The following is a 21,227-nucleotide window of genomic DNA, read 5'->3' on the forward strand; positions in this document are numbered from 1 at the left end:
GATTACAACCAGATAAGTACATAGATAAATTACATGAAAGAAGTCTACAAGAACCTCCCTTCATATTTGGCAATATTATTTCATACTTTATTCTACAGAAGAGAAGCAATCCAAATGAATTAGTTTCTGAATAAACGAGTCTGAAACAACAAAACTGCAAAATAGGGTTTTTCAAGGAATTGTATGAATTTATTTCATTCTATCTTGCCTTCATTGATAGTAGTATAACAGGACCTAAAGCAGAAGATGACAGCTTGCCCTAGGAAATGAAGAATAGGCATACCAAAAATTGATAATTTTAATCAGAAAAGAAAGGGATTTTTGTTTTGCTTCTCCTATTAGTTGCTGGAAATTATCATGAAGATAAAATGGGCACAGACCCTCACTATTTTCTGGGCAAGCATCTTTAGCAGACATGTACAGCTGCAATTGAATAATATACTAACATCATAAGAAGAAAAGACAAAGTACAAGGGGCCACTGGCAGTTTTTAGAAATAATACCAATTCAACAAATATATGTGTCATTACCAATGGAAAAATGGTTAATGAGAAGAAAAGTTAAGAATTTACAAAAATTAGAAGTAAGAAAGAATAAGAACATTTTTTTTTATTTTTAAGAATTATTTTAATGCACTTCTTTGAACAAAGTGTCAAAAAAGATAATGTGTATTTTTTTTTTTTTTCTCTGAAAAAGCAATTTTTGGTTCAAGCCTAAAATTTCATGAATTCCCTTTAGCCAAATGCCATTAGCAATAGCATAAGCTGTCCTCCCTCTAATTGCACATTTCAAATTAAGGGCTAGAATCTGTTCATAAACACTACTCTACACACGTGAAAAATAAACAGCTAAATTCTACCAGGTACAATACAAAGAAAAAAAATACCTCCACAGATTCCGCCTCAGAGAGAAGACCAATACACAAAACAGGAGTAATGTAGTTTTGCCTAAAAGTTTGCCCACAAAAGAAGTATCTGAAATTATTATTCCCTCCCTCTACAACAGTATCATCTAGTACTGTCACAGTAAGCTATAGCCTTGGAGGATGGTGTTTATTTATTTATTTAAGTAAAAGCACACATATGTGTGTATGAAACTTTCTGTCTATCCACCTATCTATATTTCACCTATCGTGGTATATGCATTTCATTTCCTACTGCAAATGGAATGATCTCAGTATCACTGCAAGAGTCTACAGCCCCAAAACCCCCACCTATTTTACATTGACCGTGACAATTGTTCTGTTTTTTGGTGTCTTGTAGACATCTGAACTAATAGTAAGTTGAACACACTGAGGTTTTAAGTTAATAACTTTATGTAAACCAAATATGCAGGAAGAGTGAAGCAGCAAACTACCTCACCATGACACTGCTTGCAGCATCCTGATGAGAAGTTAAGGAAGACACAATAAAACACGTGCTTCCCTCTGAAGTCAACTAATGCTTGAGAAAGTAACCTTTACAAGTAGCTGCAAGACAATATAAGATCATAAAATCTGTCATCTCTGTGGAATAATGTGCTAATATTAAAATATGAAGCAGATAACATTGTCTAGATCATACTGCAAAGTACATGAGATTTGTTAGCCCATAGTAAGAACCAGTATACTGGAAAAATAATGTAAAATACACAAGCCTGATCGAGGGCTGTCAGAGATCAATAACATCACTTTCAAGAACATATTTATTATTTAAAGAAGTTTTTATATACTCCTATATACTTTTTATATACTTTTACTATATACTTTCCAAAGCCAACTGTGAGAGACAATGTCGGCTAACATTCAGAAAGATAAATTCTGTATCTTCAATATTGCTAGCACATCTTACCTGTTTTAATATATTTAAAAAGCAGATCAAAGTGATGCAAAGAATGTAGAATTGTTATTGTAAGATTCAATGTCCCTATTCAGTCACAAGTTATCAGTACAAGCAGAAGCATTTCTTTAAATTACAGAGAAACTTTAATCCTCACTACAGGATCAAAAATGTAAAAAATTATTATGTAATTCCATAAAGGAAAGGTCTTAAAAAGCACAAGGCAGCATTAGAATGTATATATATATGTATATATATATATATATATAATATATATATATATATATATAATATGTATGTATGTATATATATATATATATATATATATATAATATATATTAAGAATCACATTTTTAAGTAAGATTATAACAGTTATTTTCTCATGTGAGTTTTCTGTCATGATTGTGGTTCACAAAGGCCTGCACGCTGGAAAGCATAAAATATGTATTTTAATGACTGTATCTGACTTAGCCAGTGGCTTAGACTTAAAATGGACTCCATTACTTTAGAATGACATCCCTCAATGAAGTGAACTCAGATGAATGAATTTCAACATTAGGACAAATCAACTCTTTATTGACACTCCAACACTGCTATGTGACAGAATTTCATTTTGGAAAAAAGTACTGTTTATAGCAAAAATAATTCCTTTGGAATCTTCTGTACAGAACACAAGTCAAAGCAAAGCTTTTTACACTAACTAGGCATCATTTTGCCCATTCCTCACTTCAGTCAGTTAATATTCTGTTAAAATAGAAATTTGTTCTTGGACAGACTGCTTCAGATCTTCATGAAAGTTCACTGCTCAAGCATGCATACTGGCTAAGAAATGCTGCATTAATGGCTTTTATTCTATGAGCTACAGATTAAAAGAAAACTATTAAAGATGAACCTATTCTTTACAATAGTATTAATTTGAAAACAAAAAAAAAAACAAAAAACAAAAAAACAAAAAAAAACCAAAAAACAAAAAAAACAACAACCTAGGAATAGCAGGAAAAAATTGCAGGATTTAATTTTGAAAGCCATAAATTAACAGATATAGACCAGTGCAATCTTACTGTCTCATTTCTGACTTCAGATCTTGAACGAGCTGCAGAGCTTTTCTTCATGAGAAAAGCTCCATTCCTGTTCTTTTAAACTTCACTTGTGAGATATCTCCCCAGAAGTCTGGTAGTCATGCTACTTCTTGATATGCTTTGTATGGTGGCTTGGATAAATACCTGTAGTTGCTTGGCTCAAAGACTTAATTGTTTATTCTATCACTGTTTCTTTTTCTTTCTCTGAATGTATTATTTTCACATTACGATGAAAAAGAGAGAGAAAAGTTAAAATGATTGACTTCAAACATTTAACCCAATTATATGTATATATGGTGTTCATAGTAGTAACTCTGGGAGGGGGGGGAAGTATATACATATGTACATATAAAAAATAGTAGTATATATACATATATATATACTACAATTTTTTATATACATATTAAAAACAATATATATATATTTTAACCAAGGACCTAAATATATAACTTAAAAACTACATCAAGGCATTCTGATGCTACAGTCAGTCCTCCATATTCTGCACACCCTGTGGCCTTCAGAGCCTACAAGATGTAAAATAGCCTGGATGAGAAATTAAATGGTTTTTGCAATCCCCTTTCCCTGTCCAGCTGCTTAACAGGGATTTTATTTTATTCAGACTTAGGTAACTGTGTCCAGATCTGGACTTGCCTCAGGCTGAGGTACTGCTGCATACTAAACTCAGATGAAGCTTATGTGAAAACTTACTCTTGCTCCTTACTAAATATCTCCTATCATTTACACAAAGAAGAGACTCAGGACTAGCACAAAGTGGAAATTCTAGCATATTCTGAGTGCAGTCCTGGTTTTGATTTTTAATCCTGACAACTTCCATCAGTATCCATTCACTAAGTAAATTAATTTCAAATGTGATGGAACTAGGATATAAAATTAAAATACATTTTATTCTGTATGACATAAACCAGCTCTTTGAGAATATACAAGATAATGGAGTACTGTGTATCTTATATCATATCTGTAATGTTACTAGTCATGAATAAAGATAAAATCTGACATTACTATGCCCTAAGTAAATAAATTATGCAAGTATAATAATTACTTCTGATAAAAGATTGATAATCTCAATCCAGTAATTGCGGTAGTTCATAACTGACAAGCAAAATTACATATCATGGTAGAAGCATTTTATACTCCCTATCTTCTTCATGCACACCTCTGTCCACAGGAGTCAGCATCTAAGTACAAGTAGGTAAATAAGCAAAAGCTTATGCATTTGTGTTATATTTTGTAATGGAAAATAAAAAAAATAATAATAATGATAAAAACAGAACGCTGCATAATACACATTCTTGGCTTGCTTTAAAGTAGACATTAAAGATACATATTTAGAATGTTTTATGGGATTATCTTGAGAACACATTTTGAATCGAATTATATGTCTCACCCTCCAGCAAACAGGGTGGATTTTAAAGTTTTCATACACTATCGATACAATATATGTGGCCATAGAGCTGTTAGCCATTTCTTGCATTTGCCTTGTAATATTTTTCACAGCTGCAAAAGTCCATACATTATCAAGGAAATTACATACTTAAGGAAGCATTTAATTTACACTTTAAAGATTAAATTCTTTTACATAGTCATATATTCTTGTAACCAAGACATGCCATTGTGAGCATCTGTGGATTCTGTTAAATCATCATTAAAAAAGGAAACTCTCTCACTGAACAGAAATTACGCCAAAGAATGGAAGGAATTTCAAATAGTTTTTACTCAAAATAGAAATTCAAAACTATGTAAAGTATAGAGAAGCAACAGTGACAGAATGGCTTTCTATATGTTACATTGGAGGGAAATACTCCTTGATAAGACTTTGGTCAACATTAGCTCACTTAGGTGATGATTTATTAAGATGGCAGAAACACCCTGGTCACACAGCATGAAGCATTAGGACTGTCATGAATTTAATCTTTAACTCTACTGACTGACCACCAGGAAAACAACTGATGTTTAATAAAACACAGATATGTTAAAATACAATCTACTTGAGATTTAAATTTACTAATTCATTTAGAAATTGACTGTCAGCCAGTACTGACTATGGGTTGTCACAGGTCTCCTTAACCAAAGGATGGCAGTCTTGTTTCCACCCTTACCATACAGAGAACAATAAGACAAACCTGTGCCATGTTTAAGACTATATTCTGTAACCACTTCATGTAATTTAAAGATGAGATCCTAAGCCAGCCTCAGTCCTGTTTGCAGCAGGGCTATTCATTCCTGTGTGATGAGTTAGAAGTGTTGTGCCTCACTTTCAAACTAGGGATATAATTAAGATTGCTTCATTAAAGATTGCAATAGATGATGAAAAAAGGCAGATGAAAAGGTTTTCTGTAAAGCTCTGTTATCTACAAGAAAATTTCTTTTAAAATTCACTCTAATAAAATATTATAGATTAGCTGTGAATATACTAAATGAAATTAATAAGCCAATAAGAGAGAAGAAAAACACACTTTAGAAGAAAGAACTCAATATACTGTATCAGGCTGCTTCACCTCTTACAGAAGTCTATCAATGGCCTTCCCTTAAATTACCACAACACTCAATGCATTTGTCTTAGATACAGAGGAGACAAAGTGTATTTTAAAATACAACTTTAAAAACAGCTCCTCTTCAGCTATATCCAGTGTGTATATTCAGTGTAATTCCTTTATCTTTCTTGCCATAATCCTAAATTAGACACAAAAACAGAAGTATTTGAAATAGAAATAAATTACTTGTAATGAATTTTCTAGTATTTATGTTAACAAACTTTCTGGTTGATGGATGCTAAAAAGCTGATGTAGACACTCAGTTGTGACTCTCTTCCCAAAGATTCTCATTCATTCTCACTCTCTAGAGTCACAGCCAAAAGAGGTCTGTGTCTGGCTGTACTGTGTAAAGCTGCCTCAGTTAAACAGCTGCCTCTGTTAATATCACAGAAGTTAAATGGTATCACTGGATCAGCTCTGTCCTGTCCTTAAGTGACCCAACACACACAGGTCAAACAGACTGTATTCCAATCCATCTCTACACAGTTCTCTTCCTGCCCAGTATTTTCCTGTTTTGCTTTTCTAATGTCTTTTCTTTCATTGCTTCATCCTCACCTCTACTCTTCACAGTAATAAAGATGAATTACCTTGTCTCAACATTTGGCAACCACTACTAGTTCATTTACTTAAAAAAATAAAATATAAGAGAAAATACTCATTTTATTATACTGGTGCTGGTTGGGATAACTGTGGAAAATAATTATCTAAAACAATGATAGCAAAAGAGCATTGAAGCATTCACATTATATAGATGCAGATACATAATTAGGACACAAGACTTGTGTTTACCCAACTGTGACAGATTTATTTCAGTTAATGTTTAATTTTATATTTTAGAAAATATTTTTATAGGTAAACATATTTTATCAGTAAAAACAAGTTTAGACTTCATTAAATAAAGTTAATGGAGTGCAATAGAGAAATACTAACTGAAAATTGGAAGATGGCCTTAAAAGTATGAATTTAAACCGACTCTTGAATTTCAGATGTAAAGTAAATTTGATCAGTCCTTAATCTGGTTCCAGAAGTTTATCACATATTCCCTCACCTGAAACAATTATCCAATTAGGAGAAAATAAATTTGAATTTCTGAATGCTTCACAGAATCTTTAACAGAATAAAGTATTTTGTTTTGAAAACGAAGCTTATGGTATTTGTTTCATAGGAAGTAAGAGGTATTTGACTTATGTCACGGCTAATTGCTTTGAACTACTCTGTTTAAACCACTTACCTTGCAGAAATAAATGCATATTTTGCATAATAATTTTCCTTATTCAATCTTGTTCAGCACACTGTATAACTGGTATGAGGTATGAAAAAGATTCTTCTGATGTTTAACTTTTGATCAACTTGATTATTTTTCCCAGTATGGCAAAAATCCAGGCCAAAATATTTCATTAGTAAAACAACCATAAGTTACAATAGATTTTTTGCTTGTTTCGCCAATAAAATTAATGATATGACTTGTTATGTAAGTCTACTTTTCTGCTTGTAGGCATATAATTTTGACAGTTGTTATTAAATCGCAGGAAAAACATTCCTTTCATCCTAAGAATACTCTAAAGATAACATGAACTATGGAAATTTCCAGCGTCATTTGGTACAGCTTTATGTATTATCATATCTTACATACTCAGTTACTGAGATAAAGTCTGTTTTTTCTTTAAGGAATGACTCACTGCTCTCTGAAATTTTTTACATGACAAATTGAGTTACACTAAATTAAATTATGCCTTGAGTTAGCATAAAGAACATGTAGTGTTTGAGGTAACATAAAAAAATATATTTTGTGTGTAGTGGAAGATAGCCATGCTTCACCTATGAAGTTATGCTCTCAGCTACATCATACCTATTAACAAAACTGGTGACGGATATATATATCTATACACACACACTTATTTGTCAGACTGTTGCCTACTATGCCTACTATGCATCTATGAGAGAATCACAACTTTATGAGAATCTACCATGACAGAAAGAATCAATTCTTATGTGTTTGTATATCCTTTTCATAAATCTTCCCTCCCAAATTTAGGGAGAACTTGAATAAGGGTAAAAATGATCGTTCCTATTTCATACTTTGTTATCAGAATTATATTAGCTCCACTAAAGTAAGAAATGCAATTCTGTCATTAAGCCACAGACTTGAAGGCAGCATCTTGCTATGTTTATTCAATTAATCATAATGTATTGCAAGATATACAGTACAAATAAATCCTTGTTGCTTTTTAACAACTTTCAATTCTTGTATGTCTGTAATTGTGTACACATTAACTGAAAATGTAAAGTGCAGAAAACTTCTACTTCTTTTGCTTTAAAAATAAATTCAATTTTGTAGTTTTATTATATATTTTTATTCAGCTGGTGGTTAACAGAAAGCAATTTTTGCTGGTATATGCATGTGTTCAAGTGAATAGTTAAAGTTTTAATTTTTCTTCTGTATTCTCAAGTCTTGAACAATTAAGTAACCCTCACAACATCCCTGTGAGGTAGGTACTTTTACTGCATTAAAAAAAAAACAAAAAACGTTGTTGAGAAATTCACCTTTTTTCATTGATTCAGCAAAGCCAAAACTAACATAGTAGTGAGGCTTCTTGTACTCCTCCTCTTTCTGACGCAAGTCATGAAAATACACTACCTTTCATCAGTTTCTGTAGCTTCTTTAAAACATCTAACACATTTCACATAAATACCACAGTTGTCTTTGTTAATAGAGAATGCTATTTTTCATGAGAAATGAAAAGTACAACATAATTAACCTGTACACATGTATATTTCATTAAGTAATGTTGCTTGAGATATCTAAGAATACTTAAAACTTTTAACCATTAGAAAAATATAAATATTTTGTATAAATAATAAATTTTAACAATTAAAGCACGTGTAATGGTTGCATGCCTAAAAACTCAGTAACTGTGTTTCATCGACCAATTAAAAACACATGTAACAATTTGTCTACATAATTTAAAGAAAAATATGATTTGCTGGTAAAATTTTATAATGGATATACTTGCCCTCTATTACAGTAGGTGTGGACTAAGATTAAAATGTATGTTTTATATACACTGCAGATTCTTATTCTTTCCATATAAAAAGAAAAAATATATTCATTATAAAAACAAAAACCAAAAAACTTATTTAAAAAACAAAATGAAGCCTGCTCTAGCTCCATGCCATTATAGTGATACGGTTTGCAACTGATTTTGTCCATCAAGTTTAATATAAACCATATTAATCTGAAAAGAGGAATCGGAGCAAGATTTAATAATGTACAAACCAAAATTAAATGTTCCTCTGATTAAAAATTATATTTTAAATTTTAAATTAATAATTAAAATTAATGTTCCTCTGATTGTTTTCATTAACAGCGCAACTATCCCAATTACTGTTTTTATATACACATTATGTAACTTAATAGTCAAAAAGTTCAAAATAAAAACAGGTTGATCCCATTAACTCAATGCATAAAAGGACTGTATTTACTTTTCCACTAGCATTTTTATGATTATTGAAGTACACAACATAATGAATGTAACAACTTCCTAACAACAAGCAGGTGTCAATCTTCTCTTTAGTGCCATAATAGGAATGAGTAAAAACTGCCAAATGAGTGCAGAAGCACTATTTCACAACCATCAGTATGGCTAACTTGCCCAATATCTATTTTGTTCATAAACCTGGAATAGTGACATTTTACTTCTTTTTTATTTTTCCAGTTACTGCAGCATCTATAAGCCAGTAAGAACAATTATATTTTATATTTATTAAACCCTTCAAAATAAGAAAACATTAAGTTAGTTCAGAAAATGATGTTTTTGTCTTGTTCAATTAGAAGTACAGTTCCTTGCAGAAACTCCTTTGGGATTTCAAGCATTTGAAGAAGAGGCTACGTATACAAAGCGCAAGAAGAAAATCTTAAATCTCTTTCTAATGTAGGTATAAATATGTACTATGGATAAATAAAAACAATTAAAATTGGCATGGAATGGGTAGTTTGAAAATAACACTTTTTTGATATACACATTTACTGAACAAAATGCATGCATGGCAAACTGACATTTTTAAACCGGAAAATGTTATGGAAAAATAATGAAGCAACAGAAATAAACATGAGCTTTTCATTGCTGAGTTTTCTTTAATTGCCTGATTTAACTTTAGGGCAATTTTAAGATCAAAACAGAAAACTACTGTATTAGAATATAACAATTTTCCCACTTGCAAACAATAGAATTTTTCTTAGTAATATCTGAAGAGTTGACACTGACCCTGATGCTCTCAATGTTAGTAGGATTCTGTTAGCAGTAGCAGTTGCAAACATACGGGTTTGCCAATAACAACTCACAATTTGTGCATAGTTGAGTCTTCGAAACTGAGCAAATTTGCTCTCAAAATCTCGCCAGCGCTTGCTGAGCTGTATCAGGGTTGGCTCCACTGCTTTTGCAGCCCCATCCTTAGACAGGCGTTCAGCCTGCCTGTTCACCGCATTCAGATCTTCCTTCTTCTTCTCCAACTCTCCACCAATCTCCTAGTGAGCAAAACCAATACAGGGCCCAGGACAGTTAGCTAACTAGATCAATCAACTTAGAATTAGTAAAATACTTCTGTCAGAACTTCCATTTCAATTTTATTGTTACAGTTAAAATGTACAGCTATTTCTTATCTTAGATGTAAACAAAACAAAAATAACTGAGATTAAGGAACCTTCTAGGAGACTGGCTGTAGATATATTAAAATCTAATACAAACTGAGAGTTAGCAAAGGCCAACAGGTTCCACATCCTGATTCTTGCTAGTACATGCTAATGGGCAATTGTAGATTATTGTTATTATTTTTTAATCAACATGGGTCAGCATATTCAGGACAGATAATGTGTGGACAGTTTAGAAATATATTATCTGAATCCTTAATACATCGCTTTTCTCCTGTTTTACTCTGTGGGAAACTCAACAGAGAATGAAGCAAAGAAAGACGAGGCAAAAAAACTAGGAAAACCTTTGACAGTATGTAAATAAATCTACAGGTTTTGACAATGACATATGAATATGTTCAGATGAAAATGAATGTGCTAACATGAGATAGAGGTCATCCATATATCGGTAAGTCATTTGTTCATCTGGAACAAAGATACATAAAATCAATTACAATTTTTACTAAAAAACATTTGATGCTTCTTAATACATTGCACACTCCATATTGACAAAAAATTTTATTTAGTGTTTTTCAATTCACTTATGTAACATTTATTGTAACAAACGAGTACAAGAGATAGTATAACAAGTAATTATTAATTTGAATACAGATTTTGAGCATTTATTCTAGCATAAATCAAAACCAAACTGTTGAACGAATACTATTTTACATCTATTAAAATATTAATTTCATTTCCATCTTTTAAATTAATAAACTATCTCTCAAAAAAGATCTACCATTGCAATCCCACAAAAAACATTACCTTTAGCTTCTGCTCATCTTTGTGGTCTGGTAGACTGGCTAACTTTTTCTCAATGTCATCCAGCCATGTCATTAGGTCATCAGCCTGCCTCTTGTACTGATACCATTGATGAGAAATCTCTAAAGCCTTTTTTCTTCTTTGAGACCTCAAATCCTGTTCACAGTGCAGATATTATTAGAATATGAACGAAAAGCTTATAAAAAATGAATTGGCATTTGTGCACACTGAAGGAAAAAAAGAAAAAGTACACAGGTCCACTATTTTTAATTAAATGATAATTAAATCAAATGTGGAAGTATCTAAACAAAGGGAATTTTCATCAGTTTAACAGGTTAACTTTCATGTTGAAGGTAGTTGATAAAAAAAAAAAAAACAAAAACAAAAAAAAAAACAACAGTGAGCCACTCAGCAATATTCAGAGAAGTTAAAACTCTTACATAAATATAAATATTTTGACCTGTAAAACACTTCTCAGAATACTTACTGGAGAGAGGGAAACAGAGCCCACACCACAGCTAGGTGTAAGCATGCTTCCTGTGTTTTGTGAACAACTGTGAAATTCTAGCCTGCATGAAAATTCTGTTGCTATTCCAGGGAAAATCACTACAATGCAAAAATGTGTGTATTTTTTTTAAAGACTATAAAAATATTAAAACTTCTCTAGAACAGGACATTAAAAAACATTATTTTCTTGAAAGTATTATCAAATATACCTTAAATGTTCAGCTTCATTCATGAAGAGTTCAAAAAATACTTTTAGAACAATAATATCTTATTAAGAAGCAACTTAAAAAAATAACTTCCATAAATTATATTAAAAAAATCTTCAAAAAAATTTGCTTCAACCTTTCTTGAATTTTATTTGACAAGGTTGAATGCTTAATGGAGCAAATTAAAAAGGGAAACAGCCAGGAAAAATCTAGCCAATAGTAGAGGTCTAAAAACAGTCTTGCTTCTCTTCCATAGAAAACATGAATTAGTTCTATTCAGCTTGGAAAGATCAAAGACAAACATAACAGACATCAAGTTTCTTTGTAATGTGAACAAAACTAGAATCTATTCCAGCCATTATTTTACTGTATACACACAGCAAAATTGTAAACATTAGGATGAAATTTATAGGAAACAAAAGATGATGCTCAAAAATAAGTAATAATGAAATGTAAACATTCTGTTTTTCCAGTGTCAAGAAAACCTAAACAAAAATTTCCAAGAAACATTAATCCTCAGAAATGATAAAAAGTTCTGCTACAACAGTCTGTGTCTATGCCTCTTAGGTGATAAAGGCGATCTTTCAACTACAGAATTATTTGTTCACACATTTTATTTTTCTCTGTGAAGTTAGCACACTCAAATCTCTCAGCATAGAATTTAGATGTATGACTTTGATTTTTAGCTGCTTAGCTGATAGGTCTACTGATGTAGATATACTGATACAGATTATAATCTACCCCACAACTATTTTAGAGGCTGGAGTCACTTTTTCCATTGAAAGAGATCAACAGGTTATTATTACTTATTTTATGAAGTATGAAACAAATTATTTATTGCAACAAAAAAGTTTTACAACTCAGAATCTGAGTTCTGAGTTGTAGAATTCAAAGCTTTGACTGCTGTTGGAGAAACAAAAAAGCAACATTTCCTTAAAAAAAAAAAAAAAGGTAATATAATCAAATAATTTTTTACTGTTCATCTGGCAATCACCTGGTTTTAACAGAACTGTGACAAAACAGTGTTCTTTACACTGCATAATTTATATGTCTTTTCCAAAGCTTCAAGAAAAGTGTATAAGCAAATATATGCTTACAGCTGAATAGTTTCAAATGACTTATCTCTAAATAGTAATGGGGATTCATTTAACTTTACAGAACATTGCCCTGAAATGAAGAAAAATCTGTTTTATTTGCATGTGCTTATTACTGTAGCTCCTATACCTTGAGAGCATTATGTTTAGTCTGCAACAGCTGTTGTTTTATCTTTATTTCCTCCCGTTTTCTCTCATCTGTGATGCTTTTCTGAAGTGTGTCGCCCCTTTGCAGCAATTCTTTCACTGTGCTCTCGTCATCTTCACTCTGATTTAAAATAATAACAGGTAAAATGGGCATTTAATTTAACTACTACTTAAGTACTAGGAGTTTTAGATAAATAAACCTATACTTCCTATGCTGAAGTAACGATCTAAAAGCTACTTGCAGTTCTGTTGTGAAGACACAATAGCTTTTACTTACTTTACCACATGAAGACGCTTGAAAGGTGCAAGTAAAACAGCAAATGAAAAGCTACAGGTGATTGATACTAGATTTTACAGAGTATCCAGGATAACAGGATGAAAACATTAAAGGCAAAAGGATAAAGTATTTCTAACTTTAAAACAGGAAGATGTATCTCAAATATTCTACAAAAGTTTCAGTAGTCACTGAAATAGCCAGTATGCTAGAGACAATGTAATTCCTAACCATTTCATGTAATAGTATAATCACAATACAAAACAGTATTCTGGAGCTTAAAATTGTACCACTATACACTTTTTACGCAGAAAGTTAATCTATTCCACAGATTTCAAGACTATCTCTGAAGCAACACTAAGCATTCATCATATATAAACAGAAAAAAATATGCTCAAGCAGTGGAATATTACCCCATCAAACTTAATTCACTTATCACTGGAGTAAATACTATCTCAAAATGCTTATGTTTTTCCTGTATTTAAAAAAAATCATTAAAAATATTCCTTTCATCATTGCTATGAAAGATTATCTTTGAATAATACCCTAAAAGGAAATACAATACTGTTTCTTAATATTGCTTTTAAAGAAATTTATATCTGATCTTGTTGAGGATTCATAAAGTGAGGATCCTAAATGTGATTTTTTTTATTGGCTATGTAAGAAGTGTCATTCCTCTGAAAATCACATTGAAGAAAGCACAGCAGTATTTTATTCACGGGTTTTTGTTTTAATATACATACGCTGTTTTGCTATTCCCAAATAGCAAACATAAGTAATAAAACTTACCACAGCCATAAATATTATTCACAATATGGTATGATCAGATCTGTTAATAACTGATCTCCATGTGTTATTTGTCTTCAGTGAATGTCTTCTGTTACTTTATTGCCGAAGCACATACAGTATTGTGAATTTTCTTGGTCTTTATAATGCTCTAAAGATTCTGCTATTCATACTCTTATATGTAATATTGCTGGTACTAGCACAGAACATGTATGTAACATTTCTGATTTGTTTATTGTTTTCACATGATTCTAAAAAATGTTTTCCTTATAAAAACAACTATAAAGTTATCAGCAAAGTGTTTAATTAATGCTAACTTGGAACCTTTGAATGTATAATATATTAGCAGAGTAAAATTCTGTCCAAGTAATATCTAGAGATCTTAACACGAATTAGGTAGTTTCTCATTTTCACTCAGGTCTTTTTCATCTTCCTATCTACTTTACTCAAACTTCCATTTCAACCAAATTACCATATCTTTATTGAAGTCCTCCTCTTTCAGATTCACCCCCTGCTGAATTTCAACCTCCAGTGGTTCAAGCAATTTTTGTATATCGAAGTCAAATTGCTCCAGTTCCTTCAAAGGAGTGAAGGGCTATAATGGGAAAAATGCAGATATTACTTATTTAAATTACATGTTTAATAGTCTTATTAGAAACATAAACAAGAAAAGACATCTGTTTCACTCCCTATTACTAAAACAGTAGTATATTTTCTGTAAGATGAAAAAAATATCACTATGCAATTACAACTACCCACATACACAAATAAAGAACAGTATTTAACACTACGCTAGAGTTTTCATGTAAGAAATATAAGAATTCTGTGGCGAATGAAGATTAAATAATAATAATAATAATAAAACAGATATTCTCACAATTGTACATAAGAATAGGTTCCATAGAATGTATCATAAGGTTGGGTCTATAAAATCAAGTGTAGATGATACTTGGCTAAATCTGATTTGTCAGAAATAGTATAGCAACAAGCAATCAAGCAATCAAGCAAGATGAATCAAGCAAGATGAAACCTTCTACTACCAATTGAGAACAATTTCAGGATAATTGTCTCACTGTTTTAAAATCATTGTTCTGTCAAAAAGATGATTTCTGGCAAAAATATGACATTGATTATGCAGTATCTGTCAAAAAATAATAATTAAAAAAACCAGTTACACTTTGCATAAGCTATCCAATTAATAATACTATGTAGAATACTAAAAAAAAAAAAAAAGTAAACAAAACCTTCACTGAAAGTGCTTGCTTCAAGAAAGCACTTCAAGTGAGGTTCAGGTGAGGACTAACATAGGCAGAGCAGAGTGGTACAATCTCTCACTGCTGCCATCCCTCCTTTGATGCAGCCCAGGATTCTGTTGGCCATCTGGGCCGCAGGAGCACACTGCTGGCTCATGTCCAGCTTTTTGTCCACCAGGACCCTCAAGTCCTTCTCCGCAGAGGTGCTCTCAAATGAGCATCTTCTTCTCCCAGTTTCTAGACATATCTGGGATTATCCTTATCCAAGTGCAACACTTTGTATTTCACCCTGTTAAACCTCATTCGGTTCATATGGGCCTAGTTTTCACTGTTGTCCAGGTCCCTCTGGATGGAATCCCTTCTTTCTCTCTTGCTAAGAGTACACTCGATCCCCCTGTGTATGTCACTGATAAAGATGTTGAAGAGCAGCAGTCCCAAGGCTGACCCCTGGCAGATACTACTTGTGAGTGGCCTTCACCTGGACATAGATTTGTTGACCAAAACCCTCTGGCTGTAACCATCCAACCAATTATTTATTATCCAACAGTCCAGCCTTCAAATCCATGTCTCTCCAATTTAGAGACAAGGATGGGACGTGGGACCAAGTCCAGCCAGACATCATCAGTTGCCCTTCTTTTGTTCACCAATGTTGTCACTCCATCATAAGAGCCCAACAGATTGGTCAGGCATGATCAGCCCTTGATGAAGTCATGACAGCTTTCTCAGATCATTTCCCTTTCTAGGCACAGACATGAGGCTCACCAACCTGAGGCTTCTCAGGTCTTCCTCTCCCATTCTTGAAAATGGAAGTAATTTTTTACTTTTTCCGGTGACCAGGGCCTCTGTCTGATAGCCATGACTTTTCAAATATGATGGAGAGTGACTTGGCAGCCACATTAGCCAGTTCCTTCAGGACCCTGGAATGTGTATCATCCATCCCCATAGATATGCACATGTTCAGTAGCATGAAGCAGTCTCTGACCTGTTCTTTTTATGACTTTGGAACTACTGGCTGTATTTCTGTCTACTTTCTAAAAGCATAACTGCGTTATATTTTTAACACTTCCCTTTTACCTTTCTCTGTGGCACAATTGGCCTTTATTATAAAACATAACTTTGTAATCAAAATGTTAATGATCAAAGCTTTTCAGTCATACAAAACAGGCTAGACATCAACTAACAGAAGATCTGGAAAATTTTCTCAGTTGTTCTACAGAGGAACTGGGAAATGCTTTAATTGTATCTGGTTGATAATTTTAATGTCAAATACTTTGTACACTTACACACATTAATGGAAATATAATAATGGAAGGTATTCATAAAGAAACATTGCTCACAAATTTTCATCAAGAAGCTCAGCTTCTAACTTCACAACCATTTCAACTGAAATAGCAAGATACTAAGTAATCTGTATGCAAATGATCTGAAAGATATCTTCAAAAGTACTTAAATATCAATAAAAGAGAAATCAACTAATAAAACTAGAATACAAAATTACTAATTGCTGACAAATGCTAAAATACAACAACAACAAAAAAAAGATAATGGAATGGAAAATACTCATTGAAATCCTAGTAATCAAATAAAGTAAAAAAAAACAACAAACAAAAAAAAAAACCTTGAAAAATTTATAACTCAGTACACTATTATATGCTTACAGCTTCAGTTCATTAATTCAGGACACAATTATTCTTTGTCCATTGAATTTATTTGCCATTTCTTATTTACTTCTCTGTCGTACTGATCATCTTCAGTACTTTAAAAAATAATTTGAAAATAGGCAAGAATTGACTGAGCACAAATTATAAAAGCTCCCTAGCCTCTTTTATTGATTTTTCAGTGTAATCACAGAGTATATAATTTATCTAAATATGATTAAACAAAAAACATATAAAGTATATTCTCTCTTAATGATTTATCAGACCATAAATCTGAAATCATTAGTAAAGGAAGTAGGAATCTACTTCTATAGAGGTGGGCAAACCAAGGCACACAATTTAGTCCTTTATAAAAATGCGTACAACAAGTCAGCAATAGTACAGCAAGCTTTTGCCTCTTTATTATATACAGATAAACTTTATTAATCATACTCTAGTTGTCCATTTTCTGCAGTACTGGAAAATATTTCCTAAATTCTCACAGTTAAAACAATTTGCTGTAGTTACTACTATCATTTTGCTAGGAATACATAGTAAAAAGCGTAGTGAGATGCTGTCATGCCAGATAATTTTTTTTCTGTACAATCACAACTGGGATAAAATCTGAGTGAGGCTGACATGCTGAAGACATTTGTAAGTTATACTCTGAAGACAGATATTTATTTTAACAAATCTTTATCCTTCTTTGAGTGAGCCCACAGCATACAATGAAAACAACCCATGACAAATAGTCTACAGGCAGCTGCATAATTTAGATCACTTCATCAAAGGATGCATCAACCCTAGATGCTTACAACATTGTGGAAGAGTATGGCAAAACCCAGAAGATGTTCCGTACTGCAGACAGTAGTATTCAGAATAGAAAAGTTAAACAACAGAGTAACAGAGTTGTTTGTGCCTAGATATCCTCTGTCTACAGTTTGTATTTCTGTACCAACTGAGGTGAAGCACAGTGCAACTGCTGAAATACTACTGATGGGTGCCAGGAAACAAAACAAAACTCCTAACAGAATCTTCCTAGGTCACAGGAAAAATGTACCACACCACAGTGAGTGGGCTGGGGGTTGGGAAAGTTGGGAAGGGACACATGACCTGAATTGGCCAAGAGATACCATATCCTACAATGCCTTACTCCAGAAAAAATGAAGTAACAAAGGAAATAAAAAAATAAACAAATAAAAATGATTTTAAAAAAAAACCCACATGGGTGAAGAAGAAGAAGTGGGGTACAATTTCCAGAGTAGATATTGATGAGAAATAGGCTGAGCATCAGTGTACTTAGGGGAGATAGTGAGTTACTTTGTATCACTTGCTTTTTTCCTCTCACCTATGAAATTGTCTGTTTATCAATCTACAAGTTTTCTTAGTTCTGATTTTCTTATTCTTATCCCCAATCCCTCTGAGGGGATGAGATCTGACTGAGTTGCATTGTAGGTACTTAGACGCTGCTGGCTGGTGCCTACCCTGCACAATAAAACAATATCATTTTTTTTCAAAATCTATGTTAGAACTACCTAGGTAAGGAAGCAGCTTTGGAGTTTATCTTAACTAGCAAAGATGAAATGATACAGTTAGACAATTGTTAGAACTTGCTGGTATTACAAAACAAGTAATCTTCTCCTCTCTTAGCCAAATAGTTCATCTGTTTTAAACAATCCAGCGGTTTATTTGCCTGTATACAAGCTATGAGAGAATATTAAATATTTCCTGGGGGGAGGGGGGGGAAGTCAAAATAAGATACGCTTCTCTAATTGAGAAGCCATAAAAATAAAAAAATAAAAAATAAAAAGTTCTGATGTATTCATGCAGATCTTTCTTTGCACAATTGCACAATTCTTGCATTTAAGATTAATATGATTCATTTTTAATTTAATGATGCCAATTACATGCCACTATTCATTTCTGCAGTTTCTAAGTGTACGATTCGTTAATATTCTGAAGAAAAAAGAAAAAAAAACAAACTGTACCCCTGTCTTTCTCCTCAGCTTTCTGGGAAGTCCCTCTGACTTTCTCTCTTGTTTTCAAGCAAATATTGACACAATTACTTCATATACCTTCATAGTTTCTTTCATTAAGCTTTTTTCTTTCTTTCTTTCTTTCTTTCTTTCTTTCTTTCTTTCTTTCTTTCTTTCTTTCTTTCTTTCTTTCTTTCTTTCTTTCTTTCTTTCTTTCTTTCTTTCTTTCTTTCTTTCTTTCTTTCTTTCTTTCTTTCTTTCTTTCTTTCTTTCTTTCTTTTTAATTTTTTTTTCTTTCATAAGGCACACTGTGTTCAACAAATGAGAACTAAATCAACTCAAATATGTATATAGAATGTGCTGGTTACAGAGTGCACTGAGCCCTGTGCAAGCCCAAAACAGCAGATGAAAACCATGTGACCTTGCTTCTGCACTTATAAGGTTTATTTCCTTCTCTTATTTCCTTCTCTGCTATTGATCATCTGTGCATTGATTTCCAGTGCTAGTACACCAGCCACCACAAATACATAGGATCATGATCCATGCATTCTTGCTATCCAACCTACATGGCTGCCTGCTTTAATCTGCAAAACAACACTCCACAATAAAGTTAGCAAAAACAGCGGAGAAATGAAGTGGCTTATGTCCTCCCTCATTCCATGCCAGAAGTTGCAACTTGGATAAAAATGCCCTAATTCATATTGAATTCAGATTCAGTTAAGTACTCAAACTAATTGTAGAGATAATTAGCTGAAGTATAGTTGAAGTACACATATACAAACACATGCATATCAAACCTTGATGAGTCTCAGTCTCATAGAAAAAGACATTTTAGGAAAATTAGCCCCTACAAACAAATGTACACCAAAAAATGGTTATGGCTAATAATTCAAGAAGATTAAGAATCTTAATTCCTAGATGATATTCATTTCTTTGTGTTAGTTAGGTAACTCTTAGATGTTTATGTAAACCTAGTATATATCACTATTTGTGCAGTAGTGAATATAGTCCCATAATGCCAAAAAAAACCCTCAAACACTGACACTTATAAAAAAAATCATAGGATTTTAATGTTTTTTCCTTTAAAATCTTAGCTTTTGAAGACACTAAAGACCACTGAGAAGTTTTAACTGTGCACCTTGTACAGATACCATTATGTATGCATCTCCATATGGAAGCAAGTCATCCTACCTTTCCACTCTTAATTCTTTGTGATATGACGGCAAATCGCTGGTTGAGCTCTGATAGTTTAGGTTCTATTACTTTCCTGCAGTGATCACCACGGTTTGTCATCAAGTCTACTGCTTGGTCACGCACAGAGTCCACTTTTGGATGCATATCATTCAGCTCAGCCTTTAAGCGCTACAGTCCGTGAGCAAGAGACAGGGCTTGAAGTTAGTAATAAATGCAAAGAGAGAGAAAGAGAGAGAGAGAGAGTGTGCAAAGGAATAGGGAGCAAAACCACAAAGCAAATTCAGACAATTATGCATGAGCATGCAAACACAGTATAAATACATTAGATAACATTCATAGTCACGTCCCTCAAAATTTATGGGAGGAATGTATCATATATATGTTTTTTGATCTTCTATTAGAAAATAATGGTGAATAGTATTTCTAGACAGGTTGTTACCTGCCATAATACAATCCTCAGCATATTTGAGAGTGCACTCAATTAATTTCTGCTCCTAAAGTTGAGAAGAGCTGCTAAACGTTTTAAGACGCTGGCACACGTTGCCCAGAGATGTGGGTGCCCCATCCGTGGAGGTGTTCAAAGCCAGGTTGGATGGGGACGTCAGCAGCTTCATCTGGTGGGGGTTCCTGGCAGGGGGTTGGAACATGATAGGATTTAAGGTCCCTTCCACCCTAAGCCATTCTGTGATTTTGTGATTATGATTCATACATTGAAGAACTCAATGTAATAGTTGCTGCTTTCATTACCATTCAAAGTTCAGGGAAGGGAGGGAAAAATTATGAGATGAACACCACTGTATCTATGTATCGATCTATATTTTAAAGAAAACAATATCTTCTTCTTCTGCAGTAGTAATCATAACACTAGATACCAATATGGGCAGAGGCAAAAAAGGATAGCTACATATTCAGGAATCATAAACACATCTGGGCATTAGGAAGCACTTCACAATGTCTATGAAATGTCATTGCACAACACAAGTATACAATTTATTGATGGCAAATATAATTGTACTTTGTGCTTTATGGTGAGAAAATTGTTCATCTTGGTACAGAAGTCTGTCCTGTAATCCTTCTGAGATCGATGAGCCATTGATTTATACTCTGTGTAAGTGCTACTTGGAAATTATGATTGCCTTGGAATTTTCTTTGATAAATTGTACCACTATGCTAGCATGAGCAATACAATTTGGATTTTGATTTGCAAAGTATTCCACAGATGATGTGTATGGCCATGGAGTTCAACAGAATGTCAC

At 32.8% G+C, this 21,227-nt stretch overlaps 1 protein-coding gene across 11 annotated transcripts in view; it reads right to left on the reverse strand.

Annotated features, from left to right (window-relative positions):
* The window catches only part of DMD (dystrophin), a 961,436-nt gene that overhangs the window by 561,636 nt on the left and 378,573 nt on the right, over nucleotides 1-21,227 (reverse strand). For 9 of the 11 annotated variants that reach the window (XM_065741536.1, XM_065741534.1, XM_065741531.1 and 6 more), the window contains exons 37-41: nucleotides 19,969-20,139; nucleotides 14,384-14,506; nucleotides 12,835-12,972; nucleotides 10,901-11,053; nucleotides 9,791-9,973 (exon numbers count right to left, since the gene is read on the reverse strand). In XM_065741536.1, the coding sequence (XP_065597608.1) occupies nucleotides 9,791-9,973; nucleotides 10,901-11,053; nucleotides 12,835-12,972; nucleotides 14,384-14,506; nucleotides 19,969-20,139 (768 nt within the window). Of the gene's footprint in view, nucleotides 1-9,790; nucleotides 9,974-10,900; nucleotides 11,054-12,834; nucleotides 12,973-14,383; nucleotides 14,507-19,968; nucleotides 20,166-21,227 lie in introns of all 11 variants that reach the window. The other 2 variants (XM_065741538.1, XM_065741537.1) reach the window with 2 other exon arrangements.

This window comes from Cyrtonyx montezumae, unplaced genomic scaffold (assembly GCF_038088225.1).
Source record: "Cyrtonyx montezumae isolate F1298 unplaced genomic scaffold, pur_monq_1.0 scaffold_3, whole genome shotgun sequence".
Taxonomy (NCBI): Eukaryota; Metazoa; Chordata; class Aves; order Galliformes; family Odontophoridae; genus Cyrtonyx; species Cyrtonyx montezumae.